This window comes from Sinohyriopsis cumingii, chromosome 15 (genome assembly GCF_028554795.1).
Source record: "Sinohyriopsis cumingii isolate HCF-2022 chromosome 15, ASM2855479v2, whole genome shotgun sequence".
In the NCBI taxonomy this organism is placed as follows: domain Eukaryota; kingdom Metazoa; phylum Mollusca; class Bivalvia; order Unionida; family Unionidae; genus Sinohyriopsis; species Sinohyriopsis cumingii.
In genome coordinates, this window is record NC_142975.1 from 129,850,817 (window position 1) to 129,877,198 (window position 26,382).

Consider the following 26,382-nt stretch of genomic DNA (forward strand, 5'->3'; position numbering starts at 1 on the left):
TCAGCTTCGCCGTGCTTATATAAATATCTCACAATGATACTACCTAGCACGGGTTGTGTTGAAAAATCGCGCCTTATTATTGGTATAATTGATTTTGTAATTGCCATGGCTGGTTTCATCGCTATCGTTCGTGTTATTTCGTTATTTATCGCGTTAATAACCTCAGGTAATCGTTGCACCCACTCTTGAGATCGCTCATCAGAAATAAATTCCATCGCGTATTGATATCCAAATAATCGCTCAGCAAGCGTTTTATTAAATCGCTCAACGATTGCTTGATCTCGATGAATATTAACTTTTCCACGTCTTATTTTAACATTATTTTTTTATCAACGATGAAACCGCGCCAAGAAATTCCCTGCCAGGGTCAACCTGAAGTAAATTTGGCCAAGTTAGACCACGTTGTGGTGATTGTTGATAAATTTCACTAAATGCGTTCGCGACCTCGGTAGCTGTTTTAGTTATCAATGGCGCTGCTCCTTTGTATCTGCTAGCGATGTCAACGACGGTTAGCACGTACTTGTAAGTTTTTCCGTCAACGACGTCATGTGGAAGGAACATTATATCGGCCTGATGAACTTCATTAGGCACGCTAACGTCGAAATGCGCGTACTCGATTCGTTTTGGCGGAGGAAGATAAATTTGCCAAACTGCCTGCTTGGATAACCAAGACGCTGCTACGGAAATTTTTACTTTAGCCGCTTTGGCAAGTTTGGCAATTGCTGATTTTGCTCGCCAGAATCCTCGTGGAGAATAATAAATTGCCTCCATTATTTATAAACCGGCGTCGAACACTAATTTACCTTTCATGGCACCTTTAATTATCCAGCTAGCTATTATTTCTCTAATATTTTTATTAGGTATTAAATTTAACGCGTGAATTAAATTTACGTCAGCGAGATGTCTTTGCTGAATATCATCGCTTCGATAAGCGAGATCATGGCGAAAACACGCGTCATCGATGGCATTTACGGGAATTTCATCTGGTTTCGGCGTATCATTAACAAGTCTAAGATCAAGCCGAGTTCCAGGTCCACAATAATTATATCCGGGAAGATGTTTTTCTCCAGGATATTTCGCCCAGGGAAGGCCAGGTAAACCTGTTAATGATGCGGGGATATCACCGCCGTGTCGCTTTTTTATCACGAATAAATCTAAATTTTTTTGTTCCACATACTTCGCATTTGCCTGTTCCCGCTAATCTGTTATTGCGCGTCGTAATTGTAGTTAAATCTATCGTTGGTGTGCGTGAACGACATTTTACACAATATAGATCCATGATAATTATATCATGAATGTAATTGACTTTTCTGCCACAAAAAAAAACGTGAACCAGTTAAACATCACGTGGCGTTGCCAAATTCGATTAGAATGATAATAATTGGCCCATCAGGATCTGGTAAAACTCAGTTGTTGTTGAATTTAATATTAAGGTGGCTAAAATGGGATAAATTATATTTAGTTGCACCAAGCGTTGACGATCAGCGATGTTATCAGGTGTTAAAAGATCTCAACGAGAACGCGTCCGAAATAAGTGAAAACGTTATCGAATTTATCACCGATTTCAATGAGGCACCATCCGTGGAAGATCTTGACGGAGAAATTAATAATTTAATTGTATACGACGACGTAATATTAGATAAACAAGCAAATCCGGCCAGGATATTCTCACGCGGGCGCCATAAAAACACCGACGTTATTTATGTAACTCAGCGGTATACACAAATTCCAAAAGTAATTAGAGATAATTGTAATATTTTGGCGGTATTTAACGGCGTTGACACGCACACGCTGAGAAATATTCATCAAACTTGGTGCAACGGCGACATGGACATTATTAAGTTTAAAAATTTATTTAGTCGTGCTCAGGCAACTCCACATGGATTTATAACAATAAATTTACATGATCTACGTAGTCGATATCGAATCGGACTTGATCAAATATTTTAACTGTATATCAGCAGAGGACGTGGAGAACCTCTATGAGGCTTTAAATAACAAAATAAATTTCATGCACACACCTGTGTTTATGACACACACACGTAGTCACGTACATATATTTGTATCATAAATAACATCCCATAGCAGCCTTTAGAATTGGAATTGGAGGTTTCTTACGAATTAGTTCTCGTGGGAACCTTTATTTTGACAAACAAACGTGGTTTTTCCACCCTCTCTGCTGCTTAGTACGCACAATTTTACAAGTACCTCACAAAATGATCATTAAAAGGACAACATAAAAAGTTAAACTTCTTGTCCGCTCAGGACATATGAGAACTATGGCGACAAATCGAACTAATCCTTTGCTAGTAAAGTTATTGGTAATTGGGTTAATACGTATATTTTTCCGCAAAAGCAATTATGTTGATTATTTAATATATTTTTGAATAATAAAACAACCGTACCTGAACAACATCAGTTATTCATTCTATTCGCAAATCAATGACTTGGGAGAATTAGACTTGATTGAACTACATCATATAGTTAATAGTTATGAGAAAAGCAATGATGACAACATTATTGTTGGAGCTGCAAAAGGAATTATGGCGGCACATGCTACTACGTATTCTAGTGAAAGCCATCCATCGAGACAACCACTGCTATCGGAAATTGCTCTACCTCAAACAACGGAAAATATTCATTCACCATAATCAATTTGTGGAATAGACCTGTATTCTGTTAATGGATAATATCTCTTATAGTTACATTATATTGAAAAATACAAAATTTTTAAGTTTTATTCCGTTCATTTGCAGGCTTATGTTATCGTTTACGACACAAACACAAACAATAGCCGACAAAAACACACCAGTATTATCACATCCCCTACGAAATATATATTAAAAAGGCAAGGTACACAGATGACATATATTTTCAATAAAACTATACAGTTCAGATACCTTAAAATGACGACCGAAACAAAAATTTACAAGTCAAACAATATTACACAGCATATGTATGTATGTATGTATGTATGTAGGTATGTAGGTAGGTAGGTAGGTAGGCAGGCATGCATGCATGCATGCATGTATGTATGTATGTGTGTATGTGTGTGTGTGTATGTATGTATGTATGTATGCATGTGTGTGTATGTATGTATGTATGTACGATGTATGTATGTATGCATGTATGTATGTATGTGCGTGCGTGCGTGCGTATGTTTCTATGTATGTATGTATATATGTATGTATGCCTGTTATTTAATATTTTCTAATTCTGCAAACATATGCAGCATAAAATAAACGAAAGAAATGATAAATTCACGAACACTGATAAAATGGTTATGAAAAAAAGAATGACAATTATTGTTTTTATGTATCTCACATTCATATGCATAGACATTTTATTTGCCAATACTTTTTCTTGATAACATTCTGCATATAGCAGTTAAAGTCACACCGATTGAACAATTTATCGGATTTGTTTGGTTTTAAACTGTCCGAGTTATCAGAAGTATATATTTTTGTATAATTATTTGAATGAGACGAAACCATAATGTCCATGCACCTAGTTAGTGACATCTTAAGATCGCATAACGACTTTATCTTTGTCCCTAGTCAATTCAATAGAGAGAAGTCGGGTTGTTCAGACTTTTGCTCCACTTTGAACAGCTGTGCAAGCCCTTTTCCTCACTGTTACATTTAAGAGAATATGTTTGCACTGCAAGTGAAAAGGTGGGGTAAATGATGTTACGTTCATGTTCAAACAGCACGTGTAGAATCTTAATACATGGAAATTATTAACCACTTGAGATTGAAGACAGTACAGCTTCAACGAAGGGCAAGGTATACCACGAACAGGGCAGGCTCCAACGGAATTCTGAAACTGGCTCAGTGACGATGAACAAAGCTTGGACTTACATTATCTTTCTTTTGCATGCGAGAGTCTTTTAAAAGACAAATAATATAACATTTAACCGACCGCTCTGGTGGCCTAGTGGTTAGAGCGTCCGCCTAGGATGCGAGAGGTCGCAGGTTCGAACCCCGCCCGAGTTATACCAAAGACGTTTAAAAATGATACTTGCAGCTGCCTCGTTAGGCTCTCAGCATTAGAGGTTAGTGTTAGGACTGGTCGGCCTGGTGTCAGGATAATATAACTGGATGGGAAAAGAAGCTACATGCCCGCGGCATGATGCCCCAGTTCTACACATCATTATAAACTGTCATACTGCAGGCATCTTAGCGATATGACTGACAAATTGTTAAAGCTACGTTAAAAATTAAAATCACACACACACACACACACACACTTATACACAAGTCTTAACAGGACGTTTCTAGTCACGGTGTCAACTCAAGAATAGTTTGTAGGATAATAATCGTTATTATGTGTCCTGTTAAGATTCAGTTTCTTTTAGAGTTCTGATCTGTGTTGCAACATATGGCATTATTTTTCTGCACATGTAATGCTTCAACGCACATTGTTCATCGTATGTGTAGCAAATGCTTTACATTAGATCTTTTGGGTATTTCAGTCGCGTTGGCGGCACTTAAGAGGAAAAAGGGCTATGAGAAACAGCTTCTGCAGATTGATGGCACTTTATCAACAATTGAATTCCAACGAGAAGCCCTGGAGAATGCCAGCACCAACACGGAGGTGTTTAAAGCCATGGGATCGGCTTCTGCAGCCTTGAAATCTGCTCACCATAACATGTACATAACCCCTTTATTATTGACTTGCACGTGAATGTTGTGGCATGTGAATAAACCCCACCACCACCACCACCACCACAAGCGTTAAGATTTTGTGTTGAAATGTCTTGAACATGATCATTTTTACATTAGGTGATGTGTATTCATTTGACACTTTGGATTTAAAGCTTCACTGACTTGGGTTGAATCCCAATCGCTGTTCTTACCGGAATCATACAATTAGTTAATCAAATAGATTTATATTAGTATCACACCCTTACAACAAAAGAGGCTACTGTGACCTGCGTGCACATTTTACGGGCCTATGTTCAGTGTTTGTACCTTGGTTATGATCATGAAAGTTTTTATCTCCAGTATACTATTATTCCTGGAATTACGAAACTTGGCAAGAGTCTGCATCTACACCTAATCTTAAAAGTAGGTCGTTGCGACCCATATTTACACTTTGCTGAATTTGCTTAATGTCTTTTTACTGTATATTGACTGCGTCATTAAATTAGATGTCTGCATATATCACTCTTAGTACTACACCCATAGAAACATGATTGCTATTTTACATTTTACACGCATGTTACATTTTTAGATTAGTTCATGATCACGTAGGATTGACATGCTATTGGCATACTATTCTATCTAGAATCATGAAACCTAGTGGCTGGGTAAGGACTACACTCATGGCAGAAGGAGGTCATTATTTCCCATATTTTATGATTCACCGACTTGGTATAAATTTTGCATTCGATGCCCATTTCTCAGCATTTTTTTATGTTTCACTCACGAAATTGATGCTGATTCGCATATCTGATAGTACCACACCCTTATACAGAAAGAAGTTAACTTCTCTAAGTTTTTACGTATAGTTTGTGACCATATGAGCTTTTGCTTGATATATGCATACCGTCCTACCTAAGACCATGAAACGTGGCGAGTGAATGCTTCTTAGTTTTATATCCTTATTGCAAGGTCCATGTGACCTGTATGTGTTGCTTAATTAATATTCTTGTTTAGATTTCACTTATTGGGTGCATTTTATGTTCCGATCACGAATTTTTTTAATTAGATGGATCTGTGTTGAATGTGTTGAATGAAGACCAGTTGAATGTTCCACAAGCTTATCTCAATACTGTAATTTAAACTGCATTTCATAACATACAGGGTCTTGGGAAATTTACCAGCATCCTGAAAAGATTCAGTTGAGCTGTTGGTGGTATTTTGTAAAATTCTAAGTCCAGGGCCACATATTTATACGGCCACATATTGACAAAGTTGGGAGAGAAGGGTCATGTCTCCCTATAAGTGATGATTTAGGGCCAGATCTCCCCAAAACTGACAGTCTCGAGCAACATCTCACTGAAAATGGTTTAGAGGCTCATCGCCTCAAAACGCTGTCGAGGGCCACATTTCCCCCAAACTGAGAGTCCACTATATAAAAAAACTGAGAGACCAGGGCCAGAAATTGGAGATTGTTGAACCTGACACTCAGTAGAGATACCGTAGTTGCAGCAGCAGACAGGCAGCAGTTTAGAATGATACTTCGATATCACCGTCGTTAAGCTTATCGATTAGCTTCTCTGCTGTTCAAGGGGACGTCTTTTCATACAGCATGCTCAGAATTAAGTAGTCATCTATCCCTTGTCGTCTCTTAATGAGTGCAATTCTATCCTCCTCCCTAGAAACATTTTCAGGTTGCCATCTGGAGCATTTGAGACTTGTGAAGCTATAAATAAAACATTTACATTACTACCAAGTGTTATGATCACACACACACACACACACACACACACATATATATATATATATATATATATATATATATATATATATATATATATATATATATATATATATATATATATATGTATAGCGAATCCTGTAACGTGATGATGCCTACATAAGGTTTTGTAAGTATGAAAATTATATGTTACTTTCTGTGTTGCATAAGATCGTTAATGTGATCGATATTGTTATTTTATTGGAATATGTATGTGTGTGCTCTGCAGGGGTATTTTATTGCGGCATAAGTGGTGAGACAAGGCTCAGGAAAAATGCCTTCACACCTTGTTAGATCTTTCATTATATTTAAGTATGACTACTCATGAAAATGTAAGACTATTCAAATTTTTATCAAAATACATTAATCAATTAATATGGTGTGCGTTTCGTTGATCTAGGCTGTGCCTGTCTCAAGATCATAATTACATAGCAAACTATCAGAAATAAGACATTATCGTTACATAACCTTAAAATAATTTTGCTCTAAGCTATAACAAAACTAGCAAATTTTAAATCACTAAAAGTAATACAATCTTGTCACTTTATCCTTTAAAAAAGCTATAGTTACTTTTTCATTCTAAAACAATTGTAAATTCTAATATTGTCAACAAGGTATACATCATTTGCATTGTCTGCTACTAAAATGAATAGAAAGTTTTTTTCAGAATTTAAAAGTGCTACTAAAACTGATAAGAAGGTAATATTCAAGTCACCTTTTTGATCAGTTAATTATTAAGTAAGGCAGCTCAGATTTAAGTGAATGAAAATAATTAGCTTTCTTGTAATCTAAAGGACGTCTCCTTTTACCTTCTGACTTCAAGGATATTTAAGGCTGATGAACAAACATTTCTGCTATATTGCTTTAGAATTAGATCATGACTGTAATATGAAGTAGAAAGTCGTAAAGTTAGGATCAACTCGTAATATTCTGTATGCAAAAGTTTCCTTGTTTGTTTAATTTATAATAGTATTTGTTCTTTCTTATCTGGATGTTTATATTAATCCCTTACAAGATGTTACTGAAACTATAACAGTGTCTAGTATGTTCAATGGTTCATACTACTACACTACCTATCTTTATAAATTGTTTCATAATAAAGATGTAACCATACATACACTAAATCAACAGATCCTACTGAATTGTATGTTAAACACAACGTCTTCAGCAGCAGACAATGCTGACATGGTGTACTTTAACTGTACGTTCCAAATAGTTGCGTAATTTTAATGTCCAATTTTCAGTGATGTTGAAAAGGTACATGGCCTGATGGATGATGTGGTAGAGCAACATGAAATTGGACAGGAGATTTCGGATGTAATATCTAATCCAGCTGGCTTGGGACAAGAGGTGGACGAAGTATGGACATTTTTGGCCGATTGCATAATACCAATATTCTTAGACCAAATATAGCTTGAATAAGTCTAACAAACTATGTGGTCTTTCTAAAACTGATAACAAGGTATAACTCAACTGACATCTCTGCTCAGTTTTATGTCAAGTATGGCAACTAAAATTTAGGTGAGTGATTAGGCCTTATATTACCTAATGTTCTTGGATATCATTCCGCTGCTAGACATGCTTTAAACAGTAGCCGAAATTGATTTAAAAGGATCACACTAGAATAATTCCTCAATTACTGTGTCAAATACTGATACAAATACTCTACTGACTTATAATTAACAGAAAATTTAAAATCATTAGATAAAGAAATTTTAAAACTATCTGTTTAGGAGATTAGAAAGGATCAAAATATCTCTGGAGATGTGCTGTTCTATGATTTTAAGTATAATAACATCCCTCTAGCCCAAGAATCATAGTATTATATGCCAAAGAGTGAAACTGATCACAAGCCATCAGTATATCAGTTCTTGGATTCATCTTAAAAAGGATGACTATTAGTGGATTCATTTATTGCAGAAGGGTTATGAGAGGTATTTGGACTTTTCTAAGCGTTTGGCATGGACCAGTTTAAATAAATTTGATCATTGTAAACGTGTCATCCAACACTCCTAAGTCAGCTGTTATTTAAATGTTATTCTAGAACAGCAATGCACAAGCACAAAAGTTATAATTCGTGTAACTCCATTACAGCAATGTATTCTTTCATTCACATGTTTACTAGAAACCAGATTACTATAAAAAAACAATAAAAGAAAAAACAACAAAGCTTCCGAATGGCGTTCATATTTACCATAAGTGATATTTTTTCATTGAAGATATTGAAAGTGTATGTATACTTGTTTACCTGTTTTTCTTGGACTACGCTATGAAAGGTAATTTAACAAAATGTCAACTTCCTTGGCCCCTATGGTTAATTTACGTCTGATTCAAATGTCAAGAAAGAGTTGCAAAGTTGTCTGTATTTTCTTTCTGGAATTGAGCACGTTTGTACCAATGCTGACCTGGCATTTTGGTTCATTATGGTGGGGAGCATTGCAAACTTAGGCAGCCTTTTAACCATTATTTATGTGTGTCCAGCCCTCTGTCTATCTATTCAAGCCTTGTGGCTATCATATTTGGATGTCGTGTTGTATGCGTAATGGATCTCTTATTTATTTAACACTCATTTTAGGGTATTATTTTGTTTACCTTATGCTTAAAATTGGGCATGGATGGACCTCAGATTTATGCTAAGACCTTATAATTGTTTCAGACAGGGTAGAAAATAACAGAATAATAGAACAGCTTGTATGTTGGAACTTCAAAATTATAAATGGTAATTACTCAGAGGCAAATAAATGTTGCTTGTATTGCATGTTAAATACAAAAGAGAAGCTGCAATGACATTAGGTTGGTAGATATGTTTTCTAATTTTAACAACATTTATTCCTTGGAAACTGACTTACCGTTTTCAGAAGGTAGTATGGTGTGTGTTAGTATTAGTGTATTCATGTGGCACGAAGTCTTTATTGGATGATTACTGGATAAGTGTTTGTCTTTAAAATTATATCGGCGATTCATTAAATGTAAAAGTATTTAAACTTAATCGACCTGACCTGTATGTAATCAGGAAAGTGATTGTTATGCAGTTAATATTACAGACCCAAAACTGAAATCGCATACTTAAACGAACATCAATCTTCTAAATTTACCATTTAGTTTGGGCCCACATGGATATTATGTCTGCAAATATAGGAATGTTGGCAAGGTGGGCTATAGTAGTCACTAGTGTGGCGGCAGTAAAATCATCAACAATATTAAATTCTTGAGAGTCAGAAGCGGTTAAACTGATATGCATACAGATTCAGGTATGATACTCTGCAGAACTTGTTTAGCATTTCTTGCTGAAGTTTTCATGCAGGGGCAAGGCATGGAATATCGTGCATGTTGTACCCATATATTTTGAACTCTGTAATATATGTGTATGCTGTTTGTAAAAGGTAAATTTTCATACCATCTTTGTACATTCAGGATGACTTGCTGAAAGAGCTAGAGGAACTGGAGCTGGATGAGAAACTGATGAATGTGGGAGAACCCATTGCAGAGCTGCCATCTGTTCCGACAGAGAAGCTATCCGTTGCAAAGGCTAAACGTACTACTCTTTCAGGTCTATTATATGACTCGTGATTGTGGTTTTACTGTTTATTTCTAACAAAATGCACCGAACACTCAACCAAATGCACAAACATAGCATATTATCAATCATGTTGCGTCCGCAGTATTGAAAGGTGTGTATGTGTTTGTAAAGAGATTAGGTGAAGTCGAAAATTCAAGCCAAGGTAGATAATGGAATTAAAATACCAGTTAATTGATTGTCAGTGCTTTATTATCGCTTTGGCAAATATATACTAATTACACAAGCATGTGCTTTGACACCCGAATTTGATATTTACTCAGCCATTATTTGGCCTCATCCAATTCTTTAATTAGTTAGTGTAGGTCGTAATGGAGGTAACGCACGTTATTAGATAAAGGTCGCAAAAAAGTGTCGCAAAACATTTGTCATGGGAATAATTTCTTGAAACTGAAATGTCTCAAAACTTACGGTACATTAAAAGTACTTTAAAAAAATAATGTAAAGCATGGCAACATTTCATTGAACCCAACATATGTCTTATATACTGTAACGTTTTTTAGTAATAAGGGAAAAGTCTGTTTTTTTATAAAGGTGATATCTGCTAATGTCATGACATTAAGCTGGGTTTCTCATTGACTTTGTTGGCAACCTACCCTAAGAACTATCCATTGTACTTGCTTTTCACTGTTATTTGACTAATGTTGTATCAATTGTCCACTCCAATCATGATTTATTTTGGCGTTGTTAACTCATGATAACAGTTTAGGTTGCTAGCTCTTCCATTTTCAAAACAAGCATATTAACCATAGATATGCTTCTCAATCTGGCATTCTCTGCTTGGCTGTATACCTAACATTTTTATGAAATCCATTTTGGCCATATTTCATTATCTGACAGAATATGTCAGATCTTCTAAAAGTGATACATAAGACCAAAACTCAACACCACCTGCATCTACATCTTGTATTATAAAGCATTTAATTTAGGAAGGAGTTTTCCGGCTTCATGATTCTGTAATGTCGTCATAATTCCTAAAGGATACTGTAGGACTCTTGACTTTGAAAGTGAAATGGAGTTTTGCTACCAACATGTTGCTTTATTGATGCTTGCTTATCTTCATCGTAATTAAGATGAAGCCAGTATGTGTTTTGCTTGTGTTGTCTTCATAATAGTCTGTTCAGTCAATACAATAATCTGGTGTTCTCATTTCTAGAGGCGGTGGTGTATAGTTATCTTTGTGTCTGTCCGTCTGCATTTCATTGTCTCACACTCTCGTTAGCGTAACTAGTCTCCCAATTTCGATGGATTGCCATTAACGTCGTAATTATTAATGTCATCATTTGAACATGTGTATATCGGCAAACCACTTTTCTCCCTCTTCATGTTAGAATTATTCTATGTTTGTCATTTAACCCAATGGAGCTTAGGACATAATCTCTTTTGCACACTTATTCCCCACAGTAAGTGAGGGATCTCAAAGAAGCTTAATAATTATTGTGGACATTGCATGAGGTTAAGCACATCAACGAATCACTTTGCTCCCACACTTCTTGTCAAAGCTATTGACCTTTTCACTTAAATCATATTGCAGTGTGTAACACAATATCGTTAGCGCAACTAGTCCTGCAGTGTTAGATGGATTACCGTGAAATTTGGTAAATATTATAGCTACCACAAGAAGAAGCGCATATTGAAAATTTACTTTGCTTCCGCAATTGTTCCTAGAGTTACTGTTATTTTTGTATTGTGTCTTAATCTAGTTACGGTAACTGGGTTATTCGAGTTTTGATGAATTGCTATGAATCTTGGCAAGCTAAGAAGGTTATCAGGTAAAGATTCTCATATCGTAAAATCATAGTGTTCCTGTAAATTATTATAAGTTATTCCCCTTTCTGATTTGTACTTGAACGTATCATCTAAATGGACTTTTATTGCGATTTTAATGGATTACGTAGGAACTTTTCCATGTTACGGTCCTAGTCTAAAGATGCACGAATGGACAAATCTTTGCGGTCATGTTGCTTTTGTAAGAGTTATTGTCCATTCTGATTTACAATTGCAATGCATGATTTTTGAATGCAGCAATTTGTGCAGGTTTCAGTTGACTGCTGTATTACCTACTACGTATAATATTCATCATCATACCTATGCTTGTTGACCTATTTTGCACTCATACTATTTCCAGTTATGCACTTTGCTTGACGTTTGGATTCATCTCCATCACGGAAAAGGGGCTTGATGTCGGAAAGGGAGTGATCTATTTGTATCCGCACATTTCCTACCATTCCTCTAGTTTCATTGTCGTTTGAGCACATAATTCATAACCCCATCCTTGTGGTAAACTATGGAATAAACATTTAAGTCCATCGGTGAAAATAACAGCAGTTCGTTTCTTTTGACAACAAAACATAAATGTTCATCCACATGAAATGCTATATACAATGCGTTATACAGTTATAGAATGTGTTTTCTTTATAACCTTCTGGTTTTAAGGAGATGGATAATATACCCCTCCAGTAGCAGTTTTGTTTAGTATGCCAGCTACTATGATCAGTACGGAATTGGATAGAACAATGAATAAACTAATTTAACATTTCTTTTCTCTAGCTAGACCAGTTGAAGATGACGACCTTAACAAGCTAGAGGCATGGGCCAGCTAAATGAGCTTAACAAAGGATGTTTATCCAATGGAGTTACGGGACCGTAGCAAATTCAGATGTGATACTGTTTGTTTGTTGTGGAGAATTTGTCATTTATCTACCCATTATTGTGCATATTTTAGACATCAGTGATGAAGTATAATTTAAACATTAGTAACGTGCTTTTAATATCCATAAAGAAAATCTAACATTCAGATTGATTGTACATGTCCCTTCCAGTTCCATAATATTTGTAATAAAAAATGTCAGTTTTGTTTCTTCAATTTCGACTAAAACTAATGCACTCCCATTTGACATTCATATCTTCAAAAACCATTGAACCGATATGGGTCAGAAACTGATAGAACTTAACACAGGATGTTCTGTCACCTGTATCACTTAGAACATTGTCCTGGTATCAGATCATATTAACTGTTTAGCATCCTCGTGCAATTGACATATATTAAGATTTTCAATTTATGACTATCATACTTTTATTTCAACGGTGGAAAGAAAGTTATTACCTGAATTGTTGTTTTTAAAGAACTTTAGATTTACAAATATGATCTTGATGGAAAAAGGTATTAGATAAGTTCATTGATTATATACAGCTTTTATTTCCTCTGATGATCGAAGAAAATGTTTGCAATATACATGACTTATTATGTTCACATGGTATCAACATTATTCAGCAGATCAAAATTAAAGATAAAGCTATTACTGAAAGTTATATTCTGCTGATGAGCACGCGATAACCACTGAAGTTACAAAATACAGCATGCAACAATGGTAGGAATAAGCTTGTTATATCATGCACCATGCTTAATCTCTCGTATCATCAAACATGTATCTAACAACTTACAGTTGTTTATTAATTTCATATTAATATTGTTGCACGTTTTCTAACTTAATACTTATAGATAATGTACATTTTATGTTACATATATACCAATAGCTGCTTAAATTGTTCCATATATGTTCTTCAGAAAACACAGTTTGACAGTTTCGGATGTATTAATTTAATTTTCTTTTATGTATATTGTCGAAGGTCAAGAATTACAAATATACCTTCTCCTAATTTTCCTGTCTTCACACCTGTAACAACGCACACAAGTTTTTTTTTAAAACATATCATAAATAATGGTACCAAGCTATATTGTACATAATTCAATAAGATGTAGCGAGGGGATATAACAAATTAACTGTTTTAACACTAAAACAATATTTCTGGGTAACAAAAGATAATGCATAGTTACTTGTAAGTTTGGATGGAATTTAAGTTAGGTGAAAGCTAGTTCTGTTGCAGAACACCTATTAAATAGAAGTGTTGATTTCAAACATAAAATATATAAGCCAATTAATGTAATACTTTTAACAATGATAACATTGAGCAGTATTGCTTTAAGACCTCGTAAATGTAACGAGCTCGATATGAAAGGTGTCTCAAATAAATAAATTCAGTTTATGGGGAACTCGACTAAAAACTGCACGTGGTGATCCAGTATATGAAGTATCTGTAAAAAATCAAATATTGAAATGGAAAAATTTGACATATATCTAAAAACATTTATAGGTTTGAGAAATATAAGAAACGTAAATTGTTGAAAACAAAAGTACCTGTTTTATTTTGTCGTATTTTTTGGCTTGTTAAAAATACCATCCTATGATGTATCAGGCGTAAAGTACTCTATGAAATTCTGTATATCGTTCGAAATGACCGAAAATATTTTTATTTTTAGTTGGATTCCTAAAGTCGAGTCTCTTAAGTAAATACAAATCAGATGTGGCAAAAAAACTAAAGAGGAAAACAAACTTAATATACTGTATTGAAATTATGGCTAACTGAAGAATCGTAATACACATAATACAACTGTACCGTTTCTCCAGCATCAGACACATTTAAAAGTGAAGGAGCTATTAAGATACGGACAGCTGCGATACAAAGTAAAACATTACGAGAGGTTTTCAGAATTTCATACCAGATACTTAGAGCCTAAATTAAACTTTGCTGTTATGGCAAAGGACTATTTCTATTACCGACTGATATTGTCCTGTGAATTGGTATCGTTGAATACACCAACTAATTAGTGAAATTCAGTAGACTTTAAACAATTCTTCTCATCAATATTGACGTAGTAAATAATACCCTTTCCAACGATAAACAAATCTCTAATAGTACAAAAAAAAAATAATAACATGCCAGAAAAACGTAAAGAGTACGCATAGTAGTAATATTATGATGACGATAGTCCTATTCTCAGATTTTCTTTTACTATCTGATACTGGACGTTCAGATGATACATGGCAGATTACAAACGTTTAAAGAAAACCTAAGAGTGAGAATAACATAAACAGTCATCCATATTAATACTAATGGTCTCAGTAGCTGCGATTGCTTACATTTTATGGACCAATGATAAACCATGACAAAGTCGATACTTCACTTGAAATGTGTCGCATAAGCCAGCTTTGCCTATATATCCATTGAGTGAAAGTTTTGATAGCCTTGAAACATAAGTTTAACAAACTAACGAGGAAGCAAAACACACTGAAACAAATCTCTAATAAATATGTACTGATTTCTTAGTTGTTGATGTAGTTGTATATTAGACCAACGTAGTTATGACAGCTCAGATTTAACGAGTGTCTGTCTTGCAATACAAATCGATAATAAAACATTCCAGACAATGCTTCTGAATGATTCAGCTTTTCTATTACGATCATTTGTCTCTTTTTTAGTTAGCAGTAGCTATTGTGTCATATTTAGATTTGTCTTTCAAAGGCAATTAAATCCCCTGTATTTATGCTATTAAAACATGTTCTATGTTATTCAGATAGATTAATATATGAAGTTGAATAGAGCGAACCAGTTCTTAATCATCGCCATCTCAGTAAAATTCGTATATGGAGCAACAAACAACTGCAGTGAGTTATGTAATTTTTAAGTTTTACCTCAGTGCTATTAAGCTAATATTTTATGTCATTTTCTTTGTGACATTAAGTTGTCTGGGGTCCTTGTTGTATTCATTGATGTGTTCTCTTGTTGATTATTTGCTATCCTATCTTGTTTTAGCATTCATTGTTTTCATCTCAGTATTTTCATTTATAGTCCCATTTAAACGGCTGTAATTATTACTGCTGAATCAGGCTTGTCTTTGTCTTTTCGCATTTAGTTGATACATTTGTTTCCAAATTACGCATTCTGCAAATAAATAGAAGATGCAAAGACAAAATGAGCACAAGATTGGCAGACAACATAGAGAATGTCCATAGAAATTTTAAAAATGCCAAAACTTAACTTTTGAGGAAAAGAACAAATGGAGTCAGATTAATTATAAGACGAACAAGAAATTTAATTTGTAAGACGCCAGCATCCCGTGTTGGAGCTGTTGCACACCGTGTAATGAAAGCGTTTTGGTGAATTTCAAGTCTTAAACGAACCCCTAGACACGAGTTAACTGTTATCGATTTGACTGTGTTCCATCAGGCTTGGCAGAAAACAATTTACACGCAGTATATACTTTACGGCAATAAGTAATTAAATGCAAATGCAGTCAGACTTATATACAATCCGGCTAATCTGAATACTGAACAGTTAATATTGTTATATAGGATCAGAGGTAGACAACCAACGAGTTGCTAGGAAATCGTAATTTAAACACGAGGAATTTAAAATAAAAACGTTCATAGCATTTGGAAGGGAACGAGGTTTTAACACTTTTGATTGGAAACTTAAGAATTACCCATACAGCAAGAATGGAAGAAAGGCTCAGCAGTAGTATCACAATGTTTGAGCAAAAAAAAAAAAAATGAATTTTGATTTTGAGCTTTGCAAACAACAGCGAACGGGAAAGCATTGACTTTATTATGCCGATAGCACCATGTCCGTGTGATTTTGGTTCACGTTTAACTAAAGACATAGCGTCACTGCCACCTACGGATAGAAGCTCCACCAAGAAAAAGTATTGGAGAAACAATAGCTACTACTTTAGCATCCAATTAAATGTGTTCCACTTATTTAGCCCCATCTGAGTCGATAGAGAAAGAATCAAACATATTAAACACCAAAGGATTGCATAAAATAATGCTAATACACTGGATTAAGTGACTGAAAGATTGAGAAAATACGTATTGTCTCAACAACCTGAATGAAGCTTTCAGTATATTGTATATACTCACAGCGCTGCAGATATTGTTGGTTTGCATGATCCCTATAAGTCTACGCACCAATAACTTGAAAAACGACGACAAAAAGGAAATTTAATAATCTCTAAACTCGTCTGGTAAACTACAAGTATATATTCATTGCGCTTCTGATGAGATTTAGCGTCTATGTTCCTTACATAGTTTTGTAACATATAAATAAAACAATCAATAAATAGCATCTTATGGCAATTACATAAATCATAGGCTGGAGAAAATATTAAAATGCGTGGCGATAATCTTGTCTAATGAAACATTATGTTGTGTTATATAGACCCAGATTTCAAGATTAAACCTAAACAAATGTTAGAGACAATAATTTGAAATATAAGTGAAGATATGTTGAATTTAACACTACTTTGATATGAGGCCGAAATAATATATTAATAATGTTGGTAAACAACTGTTTTCGAGAAATATCACCGTATCCTAGAGAAGTTTTGATTTTCCAAACGTAGAGTGACAATAACATCTTCATAACAGTATTTGATATTGTGTGATTGACCTTTGTCCATAACTGAAGGTAGGAGTTTTGGCCTACATGCCAATTGTCATGCAGCTTAATCATGTTTTCTAGGTTTCAGATCTAGATACAGCCTTGATTCTAACCTTAGAATTTTCTAGAAATGGATTTTGTTTACAGTTTGATGGAAAATTCCATTGTTAAAGACATATATTTTTTCTTATGTCGTAAGTCAGGCGACAGTCTGTATATAAATTTGAATTAAACATAATTATGTATTCCAATCTTAACATCGGTCTTTAAAGGCATCACTTGTAATTGTGTTTTAGTTAATACTTGAGAGGATATATTTATTCAAATTGTTCAACTGAAATTAAATGTTCTCTTTCACGTTTCGGATTTTTTTTGAGATAATTATGAATCTATTCCAGGACTATTTCGATTATATCATAGTGATACATCAAGCCCGTTAGCACATAAACACTATTCCAGTCTATTGGCACATCGGCATATTCAAAACTTTTATCGATTTGTAATACCCTATACTTTTGCGATTTGTGAACTTTTAAGATTCTTAGGGATTTAGTTAACAATACTGTAAGTTCTGTTTCAATTGTCACTTTGTATTCAAGGGAAGTAAATTATTTTTTATTTTTACCACGCTTTTTGGTTGTCGCTCTTTTCTGTTACTTAATTTAAGACAATAGAGCTGTAACAGTATGTATGTATGCATGTATGTATGTTGTTGTTGTTGTTGTTGTGGGGTTTAACGCCATTTTTCAGCACGATAGGCTATACATGGCGGCCAGTATTAATGGTGGAGGAAGAACCCGGAAAACCCCCGGAAAGAACCACCGACCCACGAGAAGCTACTGGCAAGCTTTCTCACATGCCCACATTGGCCATGTATGTATGTATGTATGTATGTTATTCTGTATGTATGCTGTGCCCTTCCTCATGAGTTGAAATTTAACAGGGACACAAGACTACAAACTGGAAAACATTTGCCGGGAGTATAACACAATTACATTTCAAGCAAACACACAATCATTTAATGGCAAATTCAGAGATGCAATTGTTTTCTTTGTGACTACTTCACTTGGGATAGAATGATCGACATACAGAAATGTCGAGGTAGTGCTCCAGAAATGTTTTTCAACTTTGGGATTGAACTAAATATATCGTTAGCCATAGAAAGTCTTCCAAATATGGTTTATTGTCAGGGTGTGTAATTGATACAACAGTTTACAGAAGCCGTACAAGTACATATTGATTAGCAATACAAAATGTTTACAATCACAATCTTTACACTTGACTTAATTTAAAGAGTAAACATGATAATAGGTTGCATGGCACTGAATATAAACAGGCTAATATTAAAATAGGTCTCCACTTAAAGATTAGCAGAAAACAAAGTGTAGATGTGAACAAAACGCATATATGCATTAGTGTTTATTTTAAGTATCTCATGAAACGTTCCATACAATCTTTTCAATCAGTTACGTTCTAGACATGAGTTATTTTATAGGCACCGTGTGGTAAAGGCACCATTATGTTATGATTGTACCTTTTATACAATGATTACACTGGTCAACAGTGAAATCATTACTGACTTGAAAAGGCCCTAATCTGTAGTATTTTGGTGTGCCGAACACGAATATAACCGTGAAAAATTTGTATTGGCTCTCGTTTTGAAGATATTCATATACCTCATTTTCTATGTTTCACTGTGTAAATTTCTCCAGTAGGACTGCAGCAACATCCGGAATAATGATGTAACATTGCATAATACCATCATGCTCACATCATCCACAGTTGATTGCATCATTTTCTGATGCAATGCAATACTAATGCCATGCGGCTGCTGAAGTAAGTTGACGTCAGCAGTGTACTATACATGTGTAGGCCTATTATACTAATGCCAGGCGGCTGCTGAAGCTGACGTAAGCAGTGTACTATATAAAGCCCAATCAGATAGGTTCAGCATTTAAAATATTTTAGACGTTGTGCGAGACAGTTCAAGCTACTGTTACATAAAACTTATTATTTTATCCATTTACGTACAATAAAGAACAGTAATGCCTCGAAAGTGTGTTAATACCGCGGACAATTTTTGCTATATTTGTGGGGAAGTGACATTTGCCAACCAGAAGAAAAGTATCAATTCTCAAGTGAAGAAGGCATATCATCTTTACTTCGGATGCAAGGTTGGTGACCAAGACAAGCCTTGGGCTCCGCATATATGCTGTGCTACATGTACAACACAGCTTTCACAGTGGTTGAATTGCAAAAGGTCATCAATGCCGTTTGCAGTCCCAATGGTGTGGAGAGAGCCAAGCAACCACCTAAATGACTGTTACTTCTGCTTGGTTCCTCCTCTTTCCGGCGGAATAACGAAGCGAAAGAAGTCGAGAATAGTCTACCCAAACATTCCGTCTGCATTGAGACCAGTTCCACATGGTGAGGGACTTCCTATTCCAGAACCTCCAGCAGAATATTCTCTTGATTCATCTGACGAAGACAAAGGTGAGTCGACCTGTTCTTCTCCTGGTCCATCAGCATGCAGTGATCCAGATTTTCACTGTGGTGCATCATCAACCCCACACAGAATAACACAGGAAGAACTAAATGACCTGATTCGTGATTTGGACTTATCAAAGAACAAGGCAGAATTGCTAGGATCAAGACTCCAACAATGGAATCTTCTAGAAGAAGATGTCACAATTACTGCATATCGAAAGCGCCACCAGCAATTGGAGCCTTTCTTTAGAAAGGAAAGTAATCTGATATTCTGTTCCGATATTGAGGGCCTCATGAATGCTTTAAAAATCACTCATGACCCACAAGAATGGAGACTATTTGTGGACTCTTCGAAACTGAGTCTCAAGGCTGTGCTTTTGCACAATGGAAACATTCTTCCATCTATTCCAGTAGCGTATGCTGTCCACATGAAAGAGACATACGATAACTTAAGGCAGCTACTGAATTCCATTGAGTATAACAAGTACAGCTGGCACCTCTGTGGTGATTTGAAGGTAGTTGCATTTTTAATGGGACTGCAGCAAGGATATACAAAATACATGTGTTTCTTATGCGAGTGGGATAGCCGAGCAAGGGAAATGCACTACATGAGGAAGGAATGGACTCACAGGCAGAATGTAGCCATTGGAGAGAAGAATATCCAACACCCAGCTCTGGTTGAGGCTCAGAAAATCTTGCTACCACCCCTTCACATCAAACTAGGTTTGATGAAGAACTTCGTGAAAGCCATTGACCGGACTTTGCCAGCATTCCGATACCTGCATGAAAAATTCCCTCGACTCAGCGAAGCAAAGATTAAAGAGGGAGTTTTTGTGGGTCCTCAGATTCGAGAGCTTTTCAAAGATGACCGGTTCAACAACTTGCTGGAAGGTGACGCGAAACAAGCATGGAATGCTTTTCGCCTAGTTTCTACAAACTTCCTCGGAAATGTTAGGGCAGAAAACTATAAGGAACTAGTAGAAGACATGTTGATGAAGTATAAGAAACTTGGCTGCAATATGTCTCTAAAGATTCACTTCCTTCATTCCCATTTGGATTTCTTTCCTAGCAACTGTGGTATTGTTAGTGATGAACACGGCGAACGTTTTCATCAAGATATCGCAACAATGGAACAAAGATACCAGGGAAAATGGTCCACTACAATGCTGGCTGACTACTGCTGGACACTCCTCAGAGATGCTCCCGAACAGCTGTACAAGAGACAGGCGAAGAAATCTAAGATGTAGTCAGTGACTTGATTTTTTATAGGTAGGCTATTACAGTTGACCTTTTACTATTGGAATGCATTTCGTTATGTAAACATTAATTTCTTGCAGATTACAAAAAAACTAGAGCCAATTTTGCAATTTGACTGTCATATTCGTGTTCAGCACATAAAAATTGATAAGAATTGACTAATTTTATTTCAGTAACATGACTTTTGTAAAAATTTGTTGTCCAGTGTTATTACTAACAAAGATGTTCTTTCAACATGACAAAGTCTTTATTTACGAGAACCTCAGAACACGATAATGTGTGGTGTGAACAATTGTGAAAAATCATTGTTTTCACTAAAACTGAAACGTTTCTGGTTCTTTTCCCTACACTGACAATTATCATATAGAAATTGGTTGTTAAAATAAGAGAAGGTAAGTGGATAAATCACGCCGAGAGCATAGATACGTGGTTAGAATGCATGGTGAATACCAGTGAATTAGTAGATTGTTCCTGATTAATGACTGCCAGAACGTAGATGGCGTGGAAAAGGAAAATCACTGATCGAACGAAACTAGCTTGAAGTAACAGACATTTAAAAATATATGTCCGGTTGATTGTACAACGGCACACTTTTGTTATAAATAGCTTCAGAGTGGCTGAGTGTTATACAGAGCAGCAGAGGGGGCGAATCGGACATTTTGTCCAATCGTTATTTTGCTTAATTATTACTTTCTGCACTCAACGATCTAGTGTCGTCAGCGCCTGGTAAAAAAAAAACGACGTCGTCGTTGGGGGATCGTCCAAACGTCATTTGGTTTAATTAACACCTTCTGCGCGTTGATCCCCAGCGTCGTCAGCGTCCGGTAAGCACGTCGACGACCGCGTCGATGTCATCGCCCCCTCTGCTGCTAAGTGGTTATTTACAATGAAAATTATTTACAACTAAACGAATATTTGGTCAAGTCCGATACGATATCGTGTCCGAGGATCATGTAAATTTATCGTTACGAATCCATGTGGGGTCGACTGAGCATGACTAAAAAAGTTTCGAAAAACATTAAAGTCCATGTCACCGCCGCACCATGTCTGCCAAATATTTCGTAGCGTGTGTGTATCAACGCCGTTGAACACAGCAAGAATATTACAGTTGTCTCTAATTACTTTTGGAATCTGAGTGTATCGTTGAGTGACATATATCACGTCAGTGTTTTTATGCCTGCCTCTGGAAAATATCCTAGCTGGGTTTTTTTGATTGTCTAACATAACATCATCGTACACGACTAGATTGTTAACGTCGCCATCAATATCATCAATACCCGGTGCATCATTGATATCCGTAATAAACTCAATAACATTTTTTTTAGCGATCGCTGATGCATTCTCGTTGAAATCTTTCAACACCTCGTAGCATCGTTGATCATCTACGCTAGGAGCAACCAAATACAACTTATCCCACTTCATCCATCTCATTATTAAATTGAGTAACAATTGCGTCTTGCCGGATCCAGATGGTCCGATGATAATCATTCGGATCGAGTTTGGTAACGCTGCAACATGCTTAACTGGTTCTCTTGTTTTAGTCGCCGAAAAATCAATTATATTCATATCTCTATACATAAATTATGGATCTATATTGTGTGAAGTGTAGAGTACGTACTGGCACAAATGATATGACAACCGCTACGACAAGAAATAACAGATCGGCCCTTACTGGCAAGTGTGTACAATGCGGTACAAAGAAATTTAGATTTATTTCTATTAGACCCGGAGATGTTTTAAAAAAAAGCGAGGAGGTGACATCGCAGCCAAATTGGCAAAACTCCCCGGAACACCGTGGGCAAAGTATCCAGGAGAAAAACACCTCCCAGGATATAACTACTGTGGCCCCGGAACACGATTAGATATTAGACTCGATGATCAAAATCAGCCCAAACCCGGTGAGTATCCAATAAACGCTATCGATAAGGCGTGTCATGCTCATGATGTTGCTTACAAAAGTAGCGATCTGCAACAGCGTCATATCGCGGATGTAAAATTAATTCACGCATTAAATGCTATTCCTGATAAATCCGTCAAAGAAAAATTGGCCTCATGGTTGGTAAAATCGGCTATGAAAGGTAAATTAATGATTGGAAGCGGAGCTTCTCGCGCTGGTAATTGAAAACGATAGCGTTTATAATAACAACATGGAATCCATCTATTATTCTCCGAGAGGATACTGGAAGGGGAAGGCCGCAATTGGTAAGCTTGCAAGCGCTGCAAAGGTAACAAAGACCACTGCGGCTAATTGGTTATCCAAACAGGCTATATGGCAAATTTATCTACCACCGCCTAAACAAATCAACTTCTCGCGCTTTGATGTCAGCGTACCTAATGAAGTTCATCAGGCTGATATACTATTTTTGCCGCATGACAACGGTTACAAATACGCGCTAACCGTAGTTGATGTTGCGAGTCGATACAAACAAGCGGAGCCGTTAAAAACAAAGTCGGCAACTGAAGTAGCCGTTGCGTTTGAAAGAATTTATCGAAGAGGCCCTCTGCGCTGGCCAAATCTATTACAAGTTGATCCCGGTAGTGAATTTCGCGGCGCTGTTTTATCAACGCTGAAACATCATAGCGTCGCGATACGACGAGGTCATACTGCGCTACATCGTGATCAGGCAATTGTTGAACGATTCAATCGGACTCTCGCTGAACGGTTATTTGGATATCAATACGCGAAGGAATTCATCCAAGAAAAACGATCTCGTGAATGGGTTAAAAGGTTGCCAGGTGTAATTGCAGCGTTAAATAACGAGATTACCCGAGCAATCAACATGAAGCCCAGCGACGCGATTAAATACGAGTATATACCCGGAAAATCAAAAATAAATAGCGTTTCCAAGCCGATTCTTGGCGATGTCACTGTTAGATATCTATATGAACCAGGAGAGCTTGAAGGCGGTAAAAAAAGAGCTACTGATCCTATTTGGAGTGTTACCACACATAACATATCAACGATAACACGATCAACTGGTAGACCACCGATCTATAGACTGGATTCAACTGCTCCTCAGCGCGGATTTACACGCGAGCAACTACAAGTGATACCTAACGATACTCAATTACCCCCACGTGGTCTTAACTAGCGCCGTTGCGTCTATTGCACTCAAGACAGGTCAACCTCACATTGTTTTTGACATGACCGAGACTGTTATCGATCCTATCCACGGTAAATTGGCGAGTGTCTTTATCCGAATAACGCCAACTCATTATACAATTGCAACTCGCGCAGTGATTATTCTGTTGTTGTCGTAGCGAGATTATTAATTCGGCATCAATATCAAAACGCCGCTGTTTTTTTTTATCCTGTTGGCGGTAACCCGAGAGTTTTCTATCAATGACGCTTGCATCGATGGTGACTTTGTCGCCGGCTTCGTCGGTGACTTCGTCAATAACAATTCTTCGAAGCTGATTTATCCTTCGTACTCTGGACACTGCAAGATAGACTAGATTCGACCATTCGATGCGATTATCAACTATCCAAACAATTGTGTCCGTGATGGTTAGTCCCTGCGAGGAATGTATTGTTGTTGCGTATCCTAGCGTCCACGGGGATTTATCAGCACGTAGCGCGTCCTCGACGACACCGATATCAACGAGCACGATATCATTCAGCACGAGAATTTGTTTTTCTGTCCGGCCTGGAATTTCAACTTCAATGTTCTGCCGCCGTGTGTCCGCGGGTCTATAACATAACGGCACTGGACGCGTTGGAAACTTTTCCTTATGCAACGTAAACAACTTCCGCTGAAGTGTGTCTCTGACTATCTTTCTACTCGCTACAATTAAATCATTTGGTCTCCATGTTTCCCAGAATTCATTTAACGGCGTTTCCGGAATCACCTCGCGGATTATTTCACACTGAACTCTATCCGGCTGTAATCTGATTAGTTTTTTAACCTCGCGCAGTTGTTCATCAAGTGCTCGGTAATCAGTATCGGTTTCTTCATAATAGTCCACGAACCCGCTCAACCAATCATGTGGACCCTCGCCGACAAATGGTGGTGGTTGGCCATGGTCCCCACACATGATCACCGCTGTATTCGCGCGCAGCAACCACTCAAGAAACATTTGTAAAGTATCTAACGAAACAGTACATATCTCATCCCAGATGATAATGTCGGGAATAAATTTTTCACCCATTCGATCAGGAGTCCACTCGCCGCCGCTGTATCGAAAAAAGCTGTGATAAGTAACGGCGTCAACATTTCGTTGTTTTATTTCTCGCGCTAGTCTATGGGTCGGTGTAAGCACGATTATACTTGCCCGCGTTCGAAATAATTCAATTGCCCGAGTCGTCTTTCCTGACCCGCCACAGCCGCTTAAATAAACCGTCTTGTGTCTACAAATTGGATCAGAACACGGTGGTGCATTAGACCATTCTGATAATTTATCACCGCGTAAGTAGTCGTTCTCAACGGTGACATCTGCTGACGGGGAATAATCGCGTCGTATTTCATTTTTAATTCTCCATGTACCCCAACTCTCGTCCGGACTAGTAAACTCGGCTACGTTTTTCTTGTACTTTACGTCTATATAAAATGAATCAACGGCTACTCTAACCGCGGTGTCAGGAAATCTATTTATCATCGAGAATAAATTAATAGCGGCATAACCCAGCATAGACGCCCTCAAATGCGGGTATGCCGGGCTGTCTCCATCGCTGTAGGTAACAACTGTACCCAACCTTGTTCCATTGGACAAGAAAGCTGTTTTGCAGTTCACGTATCTATTTTTCGCCACTGCGTCCTTGATTACGAAATCATATTCTGCGTCATCTATAATCAGCCGTGAGCAATATCGTTTGTAATCGCAGTTTTTTCCACCTTGTGTAAACTTACCAATTATTCTTCTACCGAGATCTTTTGCCTCGTGGTTTCGTTGGTTGAATATCCTCCTGGACCATTCGATGATATATTCCTCGTCGGCATCAATGTTTTTTCTGGACTCGTCAATTATACTGTCTAGACGCTCCGGTTCTGGTAACCAGACTTCAGTCTGCGCCCGGTATGATATAATCGCGTCACTGACAATCAACGAAACTAGCATGCTACAATCAATCATATACCGTAGCAGCGCTATTGGCAGCCACTTCTTTTCAGCCATGTGTCTACCGATCCAAATATAGCAACAGCGATGGAGTCCTGCCGCGAATTCAAATGATACTATGCGAGCGAATCCGGTTAAATCAAAATCAGGCAGTGGTCCATTAATAGCAACACGAGTCATTTCATGTCTGGGGTGTCCAAATCGTTTGAAATACTCAGCGGCGGATCCATACCCGAGAAAACTCGCTGGATAACAGGCAACCATATCAACCGAGATCATAGCGTCGCGGTTGTATTCAGTGT

General features: G+C 36.8%; 1 protein-coding gene across 4 annotated transcripts in view; it reads left to right on the forward strand.

Annotated features, from left to right (window-relative positions):
- The window catches only part of LOC149782772 (charged multivesicular body protein 4c-like), a 98,694-nt gene that overhangs the window by 60,415 nt on the left and 11,897 nt on the right, over positions 1-26,382 (forward strand). For 3 of the 4 annotated variants that reach the window (XM_089934270.1, XM_089934268.1, XM_089934271.1), the window contains 4 exons: positions 4,475-4,652; positions 7,668-7,782; positions 9,838-9,973; positions 12,551-17,905. In XM_089934270.1, coding sequence (XP_089790396.1) covers positions 4,475-4,652; positions 7,668-7,782; positions 9,838-9,973; positions 12,551-12,603 — 482 coding nt within the window. In that variant the 3' untranslated portion in view covers positions 12,604-17,905. Of the gene's footprint in view, positions 1-4,474; positions 4,653-7,667; positions 7,783-9,837; positions 9,974-12,550; positions 17,906-26,382 lie in introns of those variants that run through there. The other variant, XR_016414457.1, reaches the window with a different exon arrangement.